General features: G+C 46.8%; 1 protein-coding gene across 1 annotated transcript in view; it reads right to left on the minus strand.

Moving 5' to 3' along the window:
• The window catches only part of LOC112107397 (phosphofurin acidic cluster sorting protein 2), a 168,643-nt gene that overhangs the window by 71,454 nt on the left and 83,935 nt on the right, over nt 1-13,254 (minus strand). The window contains exons 6-8 of the mRNA XM_024201092.3: nt 11,330-11,403; nt 3,682-3,762; nt 120-179 (exon numbers count right to left, since the gene is read on the minus strand). Of these exons, the coding sequence (XP_024056860.1) occupies nt 120-179; nt 3,682-3,762; nt 11,330-11,403 (215 nt within the window). The remainder of the gene's footprint in view (nt 1-119; nt 180-3,681; nt 3,763-11,329; nt 11,404-13,254) is intronic.

Below are 13,254 nucleotides of genomic sequence, written 5' to 3' on the forward strand. Positions count from 1 at the left end.
GAGAACAAAGAAAGGAAAGCAAAAGAGAGAAGGGAGGAAAAACAGCCTGAAAAGAAGCTGAATACATGAAGCAGTTGAATGAGTATGTCTGAGGTATAAATGAGTGTTAACTAACTTACCTCATCAGATACTTTAAACCTTCTCAGCAACGCCACCACTTTCTGCTTGAAGTTTTGTTGCTGTAAGTCAAGAACACTTTTATATGAATACGGCAAGAGGGAATGCACAGGTGCACCACCACAGCTAAAAATGGATACACTGACTGCTCCTAGGTAGAAACATGTATGGGGCTGAGCCACAAACCAAGGAGCACTGCTGCCCTTTCTCCTACCTATATGCCATTCCCCAAGCAGAGCAGAATCCCCCAGGCTACATGCTATCCTATCCATGTTTATATCAACTCAGTTCCAGCCCTGACTGGTTTAGCCTTATTGCACCTCTGTGGGCTCCCAACATACATTAAACATTGCACTCAGCTAGCCATGTGTTTATGTATCTAGTGGAAAGACAACATTTTTTAGACTGCCAGTTAGTCACAAGCTGATGAATGCTTGTGTGAGTGCTTGAGGCTGTTTTTCTGCCTCCTTAATGCAGAAGTTCCACCTGCCTTCAGAGATACAACTAACCCTTTTCCACAAGGGAGCAGTGAGTTTTCACACAAACTCTTACAGTTGATGGGGGTGTCCCAGTCTCCCCCACGTGGGTGACTGGAAAGTAGATTCCATAGCAAGGATCTGCAGTTCATCTTGGCAAAGTATTTCACCCTAACAGTGGAGTTGTAACAACTTGGGCGGGTGGAGGGGTTTGGATGTTTGACAAGCCTTTTGGCTTGCCAGAGTCTGTACCTCCTGAGCTCTGAATGCAGAGCTTCACTCAAAACAATACAACCCAAAGCACTGGGTTTTGCCTAATTTCTACCAAAACCCATAAGCCCCTGGCCTGCAGCAGGATGAAACTAATCTTAACCTTTGCAGAGAGTTTAACAAACCTGGGATGTTTGGCTTTAGCAAACAAGTTTTGCAAAACTCTGCCCCATACATGTTTTCACTAGACCTCCTGAGAGAACTGGCATGGGTTAGCTGAACTATGTAAGAGTGGCAGCTATTCTGAATGGGGGAAAGCAATGTCAATGGGCCAAGCCTTAGTGAAGGCTAGTTCCTCATTTTGCTGGCTATTTCCCTCTCTGCAACTTCTACTGTCTGTGTTCATACACAGTCTAGCCGAGAGATTTTAATTCTATATTTAAGCACCTGCCCAATTCTCAGAAGTGCTGAGCACTCAGCAGCTCCTACTGACCTTCAGAAAAAAATTAGACATGCCTAAATATGACCTCAGGAGATTTTTAAAAAAAACCTTTGCCTATAAGTAGGGCCCTACCAAATTCACGGTCCATTTTGGTCAATGTCATGGTCATAGGATTTTAGAAATCGTGCATTTCATGATTTCAGCTATTTAAATCTGAAATTGCACAGTGTTGTAATTGTAGGGGTCCTGACCCAAAAAGGAGTTGTGGGAGGGTCACAAGGTTAGTGTGTGTGTGGGCCGAGGGGAGGGGGGGGAGAAAGTTGCAGTACTGCTACCCTTACTTCTGAGCTGCTGCTGGCAGCGGTGTTGCCTTCAGAGCTGGGGAGCAGTGGCCGCTGCCTCAGAGTCGAGCTCTGAAGGCAGAGCCGCCGCCAGAAGCAGCTCAGAAGTAAGGATGGCATGGTATGGTATTGCCACCCTTACTTCTGTGCTGCTGCCTGCAGAGCTGGGCCCTCAGTCAGCAGCCGCCACTCTCCAGCCGTCCAGCTCTGAAGGCAGCAGCACAAAAGTAAGGGCGGCATGGTATGGTATTGACCGGGCACTGCCTTCAGAGCTGGGCGCTCTCCGGCCGCCCAGTTCTGAAGGCAACGCAGAAGTAAGGGTGGCAATACCACACCGCACCCACAACTCCCTTTTGGGTCAGGACCCCCAATTTGAGAAACACTGGTCTCCGCCGTGAAATCTGTATAGTACAGGGTAAAAGCACACAAAAGACCAGATTTCATGGTCCGTGACGGGTTTTCCATGACTCTGAATTTTGTAGGGCCCTACCTTTAAGTTCTTGGCATTATCTAGAAACACCATGGTGTGGCTACTATTAGGTACAGTTTTTAGTTATGACTTTAGGATGACCATAACAAAGCCACTAGATACACAGTTCCCCTCAAACAAGTGAATTTATACCCTGGTTTGTGAAATGCAGGCTGCAACTGTTTTCATAAATATGCGCTGTGTGGGGTATAATGATAGAATGGCGCAAATTGTGGTATAAATTGTTCACTGACATAAGTTTGGGGATGGATAACCATCTTTGTCAAGGGGCTGTGTCATCTCGAGTTACGCAAGCCATCTCAAACTCAGCTTTCCGCGATGCGCCCCTCTCTCCCCTGCCCTATATTCTGCAAGCACCAAAGATTCTAAACTAATTCTATTTAGAAAGTTCTCTCATAAGTTTTTATTCTTTTTAAATATCGGTCAGTCTCTAAGGCCAGGCTGCCTTATTAGTTAACATACAAGCCTCTTCCCTTGTGGAAAAAAGTTAACAAATATTAGTTTAGAAAATGCAGCTTTTATGTCTTTTTATTCAGTTATGGGATTGCAGTTTTCAGATCCAATATCTGATTAAATGCCAGGACTAGAAACAAATTATTTATATCATAAGAAAGCTGCATTACTTATTGGTCAAGATGCATAACTCTGTCACAAGATAGTTAAAAAGATCCTAAAACTGTCACTGATCCAAGCCTGAACAGCTAGTAAACCAGCATCTGATGATTTTTCATGATCCTCATTTAGGGGAAGAAGAAACTTCTTTTGGTGGCAGATTTCGTTTATTTGAAAAAAATGTGGCCTATTCAGAACTCTCTCAGATGTTTGATGTCAGAAATAGTGCTAGTGGAGGTAGATAAGTGTGTAGACTGCGCTTCAGACCTACTCTAAGGTCCAAAATAAATCCTGCTTATTCCATGGTTGCTGCAATAACTCAGTGGCTAGAGTTACTGTAATCTCATATGTGACACAAATACTGTATACAAAAAAACTAAACCATCAAGGTTGCAGCACTCAAAGGAAAGTTAAGGTTTTATGCTAAAATTTAACTCTGTCCCCTTGTGTGCATATATTATGACACAGTATGTAACTGCATATCATTTACCAGACAATAGTATCTGACGAGTCCTACAGCCTGAACTACACACATGCCATCTTGCATTAACCCACTTGATTATTTCGTACCTAATCTCCATTATTTCACTTTGAAATGCTCATCTGGGCTGAATTCACCCTCATGCAGAGGGCCAGCAAAAGGCCTATGCCCCACTTCAAGCCTGCTCAAAGGCTTACAAATGCATGGATCTTGTGTTAGCCTCTGCACAAGGTCAATTTCACCCTTAAATGATTTTCATGGGGGTCCTCTCACTTTACAGGCAACACAAGTGATACAAGATGGTACACTCAGATAAGGCTGTCAGTATCTGCTGTGGTTTGATCGGTACTTTGATCACTTTGCTAGATTTTAGTTCTGGACTTTCCCACCTCCTGTGATTATCTCTGATTTCGCCATTGGGACCATTGTGTAAATAGCTCTGTAAATCTCTTGAGCTGCATGCAAATCCTGGCCAAACCCCTTCAGTGTTAGTAAAACTAATTTCCACCGACCCTGGTTATGGACGTCGTTCTTACTATCGATCTCCGTTGTTTCTTTGGCTTGCCCAGCTCATATTCATCATCGTCCAAATCCTGCACAGAAAGAGGAGTCGGATTTTACACTTGCCTCAAGAACAAACAAGGGCTGTTTTTTTATTATTATTATGCAAAATGTTTCATTTCTGCAACAAAACATGTGCCAGGGACTGATTAGTATCATACGAGTGCACAGGAGAGACTGGCTAAAGCCTGGTCTACACTACAGAGTTAGGTCGACCTAATTATGTCAGTGTCTACACTACAGCCGTGCTCCCGCTAATGTTAGGCCTGGTCTACACTACGAGGTTAGGTCAAATTTAGCCGTGTTAGGTCGATTTTATAAGGAATGCATCTACACAACCAACCCCGTTCTGTCGACCTAAAGGGCTCTTAAAATTGACTGCTGTACTCCTCCACGACGAGGGCAGTAGCGCTAAAAATCGACCTTCCTGGGTCGAATTTGGGGTACTGTAGACGCAGCACTGTGAAATCTGATGGTATTGGCCTCCGGGAGCTACCCCAGAGTGCTCCAATGTGACCGCTCTGGACAGCACTTTCAACTCCGATACACTAGCCAGGTACACAGGAAAAGCACCGGGAACTTTTGAATTTCATTTCCTGTTTGGTCAGCGTGGTGAGCTCAGCAGAAGAGGTGACCATGCAGTCCCAGAATCACAAACGAGCTCCAGCATGGAGCGAACGGGAGACATTGGATCTGATTGCTGTATGGGGAGAAGAATCTGTGCAGGCAGAACTCCAATCCAGCAGAAGAAATGCTGATATATATGCCAAAATCGCACAGGGCATGGTGGACAGAGGCTACACCAGGGACACACAGCAGTGCCGCATGAAAATTAAGGAGCTCAGGCAACCCTACCAAAAGACAAAGGAGGCAAACGGTTGCTCCGGGTCAGAGCCCCATACATGCCACTTCTATGATCAGCTGCATGCCATTCTAGGGGGGGACCCTACCACTACCCCACCACTCTCCGTGGACACCTGCAAGGTGGCAGCCTCACGCAACATGGAGGAGGATTTTGTGGATGAGGAAGAGGACGAGGAGGAGAACGCACAGCAGGCAAGCGGAGAATCCGTTCTCCCCGGCAGCCAGGATCTTTACCTCACCCTGATGCCAAGACCCTCCCAGGGCAAATTGTTCCCAGACCCTGAAGGCAGAGAAGGCACCTCTGGTGAGTGCATATTTGTAATTACACTACAGGGGTTAAAAGCAATTGTGTTTAATATTTGATTTGCCCTGAACAACTGGGATGCATTCGTGGCCAGTACAGCTACTGGAAAAGTCTGTTAACATGTCTGGGGATGGAGCGGGAATCCTCCAGGGACATCTCCATGAAGCTCTCCTGGAGGTACTCTGAAAGCCTTTGCAGAAGGATTCTGGGGAGGGCTGCCTTATTTCATCCTCCACGGTAGGACACTTTACCACGCCAAGCCAGTAGCAAGTGGTCTGGAATCATTGCAGCACAAAGCATGGCAGCAAATGGTCCTGGGTTTTGGTCACATTCATGCAACATTCTGTCTTTATCTTTCTGTGTCAGCCTCAGGAGAGCAATATCATTCATGATCACCTGGTTAAAATAGAGGAATTTTTGTAAGGGAACAGTAATCCCCTGTTTGGTGATCCCCGGCACATTAGACCCCGGTCATGCTGGGCTGTTTGCGCTTGACTAAAAGAGATCATCCCGGAGAACAGCCACATGGAGGGGAGGGATGTGCTGCACATCCACCCCAAAAACACAGCCCCTCCTTTCAAACGGCAACCATAGCCCCTCCTTTTAAACGGCTAACCCAACTGGCATTGGTTGCTATGGGAAAGGAGGGTGCTGCAGTTTGAAACCATTCCCACATGTTATGAATGTGGAAGAAGCCAACCTAGCATACCCTTTGGCTTACCTCGTCTGCCTGGAAACCGAATTCAGTTGTCCAGCCGTGTGTGATGTGTCACCATACCGGCAGGCGCTCAATATAAAAGGCAAAATACGACCTTGTACCTAAAACACATGTGCTGTCTTCTGCGAATTGCTTGATTCACTGTGAAAGAGTCACCCTTTTGTTCTCAGAAATGTATCTTCTTAATTTCTACTCTCCCTTTTCCTCCCCCCCGCAGCTGCAAATGTTTCTATGCTCCCCGTATCAACTCCGTCCCTGAGGTTATCGCAGATTAGAAGGTGAAAAAAACACACTTGCGCTGACATGTTTTCAGAGCTCACGCAGTCCTCCCACACTGATAGGGCACAGCTGAATGCATGGAGGCATTCGGTGGCAGAGGCCAGGAAAGCATACAGTGAGCATGATCGGAACATGCAGGAGGAGATAGATGCTGAGGCTAAAGGGGGAGCAAACGGACATGATGAAGCATCTGCTAGAGCTGCAGGAAAGGCAACTAATGTTCAGAACCCCGCTGCATCCATTGTGTAACCGCCTGCCCTTCTCGCCAAGTTCCATATCCTCCTCACCCAGATGCCCAAGAACGCGTGGGGTGGGGGGGGGAAGCTCCGGGCACCCAGCCACTCAATTCCAGGGAAGCAACAGAAGGCTGTCATTCAAACAGCTTTGATTTGTAGTGTGGCTACAATAAGCTATGTGGCCTTGTCCTTCCCTCCTCCCCCAACCCACCTGGGCTACTTTTACTAGTCAGCGTTGTCAGTGATCTCAAGGTTTTTTAATGAATAAAGAATGAATGGATTCAGAACAATAGTGACTATTTCCTGTGTCAGCTGTGGTCGAAGGAGGGGAGGGGGGGATTGGCTTACAGCGAAGTACATTCACCAAAGGGGGCTACTTTGCATCAAGGACAAACACACACACACACACACACACCATAGCCTGGTCAGTCATGAAACTATTTTTCAAAGCCTCTCTGATGCGCAGTGCACCTGCCTGTGCTCTTCTAATTGCTCTGGTGTCTGGCTGTTCAAAATTGACCGCCAGGCGATTTGCCTCAACCTCGCACCCCGCCATAAATGTCTCCCCCTTACTCTCACAGATATTACGGAGCACACACAAGCAGCAATAACAATGGGAATATTGCCTTTGCTGAGGTCTGATCTATTCAGCAAACAGCGCCAGCGCCCTTTTAAACGTCCAAAGGCACATTCTACCACCATTCTGCACTTGCTCAGCCTATAGTTGAACTGCTCCTTACTGCTGTCCAGCCTGCCTGTGTACGGCTTCATGAGCCATGGGAGCAAGGGCTAGGCTGGGTCCCCAAGGATAACTATTGGCATTATTGGCAGCTATTAGCTTATGTCCAAATAAATCTGTTAGTCTTTAAGGTGCCACCAGACTCCTTGTTGTTTTTGTAGATACAGACTAACACGGCTAACCCCCTGATATTGGCATTTCAACATCCCCAACAGTAATTTTCTGGTCTGGGAAGAAAGCCCCTTCTTGCAGCTTTCCGAACAGCCTGGAGTTCTGAAAGATGCGAGCTTCATGCACCTTTCCCGACCATCTCACGTTGATGTCGGTGAAACGGCCCTTGTGATCCACCAGTGCTTGCAACACCATTGAGAAGTATCCCTTGCGGTTTATGTACTGTTTGGCAAGGTGGTCCGGTGACAAGATAGGGATACGCATTCCATCTATTGCCCCACCACAATTAGGGAACCCCATTGCAGCAAAGCCATCCACTATGACCTGCACATTTCCAAGAGTCACTACCCTTGTTAGCAGAAGATTATTGATTGCCTTGGCTACTTGGATCACAGCAGCCCCCATGGTAGATTTGCCCACTCCAAATTGATTCCCGACTGACCAATAGCAGTCGGGCGTTGCAAGCTTCCACAGGGCTATCACCACTCGCTTCTCAACTGTCAGGGCAGCTCTCATCTTGGTATTCCTGCACTTCAGGGCGGGGGAAAGCAACTCACAAAGTTCCATGAAAGTGGCCTTACACATGCGAAAGTTTCACAGCCACTTGGAATTTTCCCATACCTGCAACACTATGCGGTCCCACCAGTCTGTGCTTGTTTGCTGGGCCCAGAATCAGCGTTCCACTGTATCAACATGCCCCAATGATGTCCCAATTGCCACATCCTGTGCTTTCAGGAACGTCTATGTCCATGTTCTCCTCACAATCTTCCTTTTGCTGGGGGCTCCTAGCTAGGCTCTGCACATATTGCAGGATAACGCGCGAGGTATTTACAATGCTCACAAAAGCAGTGTGCAGCTGAGCGGGCTCCATACTTGCCGTTCTATGGCTTCTGCACGGGTAACCCAGGAAAAAAGGCGTGAAACAATTGTTTGCTGTTGCTTTCAGGGAGGGAAGAAGGGAGGGATGGAAGACTGACGACATGTGCCCAAAACCACCTGCGACAATGTTTTTGCCCCATCAAGCATTGGGAGCTTAACCCAGAATTCCAGTGGGCAGCGGGGACTGTGGGATAGCTACCCACAGTGCACCACTCCATGAGTCAATGCTAGCCACGGTAGTGAGGACACACTCCACTGACATAATGCGCATATTGGCAGGGCCGGCTCCAGCGTTTTCGCCGCCCCAAGTGGCAAAAAAAACCAACCCAAAACAAAACAAAAAACAAAACAAAAAAAAGCCGCAATCGGCGGCACTTCGGTGGCAGCTCTACTGCCGCCACCTCATTCTTCGGCAGCGGGTTCCTTGGTCCCACTTGGAGGGAAGGACCTGCCCCGAAGAGCCGGACGTGCCACCCCTTTCCGTTGGCCGCTCCAAGCACCTGCTTGCTGCGCTGGTGCCTGATGCCGGCCCTGCTTATTGGGGACACGCACAATCGACTGCATAAAATCGGTTGCTAAAGATAGACTTCTATAAAATCAAACTCATTTCGTAGTGTAGACATGCCCTAAGTGCCCTAATACACTGACATAACTCAACCTACATGAGAGGTGTAGGGCTTATGTCAGTGTAGTTAGGGTGATGCAGTTTCTGTGTAGACATTGCTTAACTTACATGAGCTGTTGGTTGTCATTCTTGTCAATTTTACAGCTCTGCGCTGGAGCCATGAAATTGACAAAGGCTGGAAGGCTCCATGCTGTGAACCCCGTGCCTGGCTGTCATCCCAGGGCATGTGGGGTGTGTGATGTTGCACTCTATACGATTTTATGAAAATATGCTAATATAACTGGAATATGCTTCATGCAAAAGGTCTCTTGTAAGGTATTATCACAAAGCTTATAATCTGAGTATGATCATCCTATTTGTATAAATGTACCACTCTTGTATCTGAAACTAGAAATATGAAATATAACTCTGAGGGCCTATTGTAATTATGCAAAGTGTGGGCCATTAATAGCGGTTTGGAATCTTGACTCCCATTAACCAGGACAAATGACTGCAGATGGCTGTAAGTCTTCCTGTATACGTGTGTGCTGGCAAGTGGGTAACGAAGTCTTACGGTGACATGTGATCATGTCACCTGAACTGGAATCCATCTTTAACCTGGTACTTTTCCATTGAGGAGGAGGGTGGGGAGGGTGGGAACCCAGAGGGACAAAGGATTCCCGCCTTATGCAAAAGATATATAAATGGGTGGAACAGAACAAAGGGAGAGCCATCATGAGGAATCCCCTAGCTACCACCTAAGCTGAAACAAGGGCTGTACCGGGGAAAGGACTGTGCCCAGACTAGGAAGGCGTCCAGTCTGTGAAAGAGACTTATTGAAATATCTCTCAGGGTGAGATTTTTACCTGTACTCAGTTGTATTACTGTATTAGGCTTAGATTTGCGTGTTTTATTTTATTTCACTTGGTAATTCACTTTGTTCTGTCTGTTACTACTTGGAACCACTTAAATCCTACTTTCTGTATTTAATAAAATCACTTTTTACTTTTAATTAACTCAGAGTATGTATTAATACCTGGGGGGGGGAGGGCAAACAGCTGTGCATCTCTCTCTATCAGTGTTATAGAGGGTGAACAATTTATGAGTTTACCCTGCATTAGCTTTATACAGGGTAAAACTGATTTATTTGGGGTTTGGACCCCATTGGGAGTTGGACATCTGAGTGTTAAAGACAAGAACACTTCTGTAAGCTGCTTTCAGTTAAGTCTGCAGCTTTGGGGCAAGTAATTCAGACCCTGGGTCTGTGTCGGAGCAGACGGGCATGTCTGACTCAGCAAGACAGGGTGCTGGGGTCCCGAGATGGCAGGGAAAGCAGGGGCAGAAGTAGTCTTGGCACATCAGGTGGCAGCTCCCAAGGGGGGTTCTGTGATCTAACCCGTCACAGAGGCACCAGTTAGAGCCCAGCTGCTGCCCAGGCTCCCCACTCTGAACCGAGCTCTGGGCTCCTGGCCCCCTGCTGGGAGCCTGGGAGAAGAGGGGGGCGGCCAGCCACCCCCCACTACCCCCTTAAGTCAGTGGAAGCACTCCTGATGAGAATGCACACCACCAACAGAAGAAGGGCAGCGGGGACATGAAAAAGCGCAGTAATTTCTGAGGGGGCTGTAAGTGGATCTAACATAGGTCGAGTTAAGCTTGTAGTGTAGACGTGCCCTCAGTCTTCACCTGCAGGGTTTTAAGTACTGGGGAGGCAGAGACTTAGCCCTGAGTAAAGACAAGCAAAGGATTGTACTGATCCTGCATAGAGAAAGGCAGAGAGAACTAAACTGTAGGAGTACAGCATGTTGCTGAGCAACCAGGGCTCAGACACGTCAACACAAATACCAGCACCTCTCTGAAGCCACTATCCTTTTCTCTGGAATCTCAGCTTTCCCTTACATCAGTCTCTATCTGCAATGGTGCAAAGCCCCAAAAACATGAGCGGAATACCCTGTGCTAAGAGGAGTCAGCAGACAGCCCAGAATACCCTGAAGAGGTGTCAAGTGCCTCATTGTGCCAGCAAGACAATAACTCAGAGGCCTATTGGTAATTCATCATTTAAAAAAGTCAACACAATGATTTCGGCCCTCATGTAAGGAAAGAAGAGGGAAGGTCACAGACTGGACCATTTACAGAGAGTGATCCCTCATTTTGGTGACACAAATGGATGGCATTTGGGAGACACTGTCACTCCACTTTCCACACACTGAAGATGCAGAGCCAAGGTTGGAGCCAGAGCCATTTTGAACATCTGCACGACCTATCATGAGCAGTGTCTCATTCCAGCGATTCACATGGGTTGAGTGTGGCAGAGTTCCACCATCTTTCTTGCCCCAATTGGACCCATCAGAGGCTGAGGCTGCTTAAGAAGCAGCCCGGAGAGATCTCTGTTGTGACTGTCTTTCTAGCCATGGATGTCCAAATTGCACAGAGTTCAAAGGAAGGGGAAAACACTGGGGAGAAAAATAATCTATGCACCACATACAACTACCCACTGCAGTACAGATTTAAAAGTTATAGACCACGTGCAAGTTTAATTCTAGGCTGTAGGGCCCTGTGACATGGTGTACAGGTTCTCTGAGGCCCCCTGCTGGAGGCCTTGCGATTCTACCACACCCCACCCCAGAAAAGGAACAGCAAAGGTGGGTCCCCCAGGCTTGCCTAGAAAGGCTGCAGAGAGGGAGCCAATCAGAGCACCGCAGGCTCAGTTAAAAGGAGCTGCAAGAGCTGAGCGACTAATATCAGTTTACACCCTTCTGGGGAAGAAATCCTTTGTAGAGCATTGAACAGCAGCTTCTCATACAATACCTGTCCATGGACAGCATCATCACTGGCTTCCTGCTCAGAAGAGAAGCTCTCATACTCTTCTTCAGAATAGTTATCTGTAATGTAAGGAAAGGGCACAAAGTCTTAGAAGACTCCCTTTGGAAAGAAGGGGAAGCCTTGTTGCTCAGGAGAGCAAACTTCAAAAAATTCACACTGGCTAACATTCCTAGAATCAAGGAATATGAACATTTGGGGAGAAGACTAAGGGCGTATCTTTTAGCTGCACTAGAAAGGTAGGATGAGAACTTCCCACAGAGAGAGCGAGTATGATAAATACTCAGCTAGCAGACAGGAAATTCACCCACAAAGTAGAGAAGATTGGCATGCAGGTGAGCCCTTCCCCTGGAGGGAGCTAGTCTGCAATGCCCACCCCAATAGGAAATAAGCAGGGACCGCTGCCATATAGTCCAAGATGGAGTGGGCATCACTCCGCCTCTACCCATGGGGCAACTCAAGCTACACACTTCTCCAGATTTGTTCCCCTAACCAGGCACAGCTGGTATGCAGGACCAAATATGGTGAGGGGAAAAAAAGATCCTGTTCCTTACTGAAATGATACACCAAGTAAATTGTCTCACTCTATTCTGGACTCCAACTAGGCATCTGTGTGGTGCATGCCCATGTATCTTGCAATATGGACTTCCTATCTGAAATCAGAATTAAGCCATCACTTTAAAAAAAAAAAGAAAAAAAAAAGCGCCCATGAACTTACTCTCCAGAAGTGTGCAAGATTTAGTCACGTGAGGTAAACCAGAGTAACAAGGGAGTCTAGCCTCCAGAGATCATGCAGTAGAAGCTATCTATGGAAGCACTTCTCATCTTGTTTTTTGTAACAGCCAGTTGATACAGTAGTCACCAATCAAAAACAGGACAAGGAGATAAACATTTATATCTAACTTACTAATGGAATTTTCAATGCACACTGCCCCATACTACCCAAGTGTCTTAACAGCAAAGCAACAGTTCAAAATATCACCAGCTCCAAACAGGTCTCTACTTCCTTGGAGTGTCCTTCAGCTCTCAAGTGTCCTTGAAAATGTCCTCTCTTTCCCCCGAGTCAGTGAGGAGTCAGTTTGTGGTCTATTGATGCATACAAATACTATTTCATTTAACTTTTGGTGTTGTGCTTCCCATTTGTACTTTGGTTCGCCCCTGCAGAGAGTTTCTCTAGATTTTTATGTTACAGTATTTGGTATAACAAGTGTATGGTGAATGTGCCAAGTGCTCATGACAACTTTTGTTCCAAACAGTGACGTTAAGCGAGACCAAACTGGAACCAATCTATATTCTGTTTAGATGTTGTAGTGAGCTTTTAGTTTAATGCCGAGAGTGTGCAGAAATGGAACCTTGGAAAACCAACTGCAAAATGGGGTTCCTATGGCTCCCTAATGATGGTGCTTGTGTATGATGCAACAGAGAAGGGAATTGAACAACATGGGCCCGAATTCTGTTGCTCCTTACATACATCGCGAAAACCTCTTTCATATTACTGTAGAGTTATAGCACTGGTAAGAACTGGTACTGATTTGTCTTAGAAATTAACTCCATTTGCCTGCGATTCTACCACTAAACACTAGCCTTCAGAGTGCAGGATTGTATACCATTAGCTACAAACCCTCCCCCGCATCCCTCAGTCCATTCCCAAATGTCAAATAATTACATGCTATTGCCATGGTGTCACTGGGGGCTGCTGCTGAACCCCCATCTCCAAACATGCGCTGCCATACCCAGTGTCAGCTGAGGTTTATTCTTTTATAACAAAGGTTAAACAGAAGGCAGCCTTAAGTCAATACCTGGCCCCCAGGCTTCAGGGCCACTCCCCCCAGGGGTCTCTGACACTCCAGCTCCTGGCAGCTTCCTTGCCTTGTCCAGGTCTGCTTCCCTCTCTTCCTGGAACCCCTGGCCCC

The sequence above is a fragment of the Terrapene carolina genome, unplaced genomic scaffold (assembly GCF_002925995.2).
Source record: "Terrapene carolina triunguis isolate 2854851 unplaced genomic scaffold, T_m_triunguis-2.0 Scaffold210, whole genome shotgun sequence".
In the NCBI taxonomy this organism is placed as follows: Eukaryota; Metazoa; Chordata; order Testudines; family Emydidae; genus Terrapene; species Terrapene triunguis.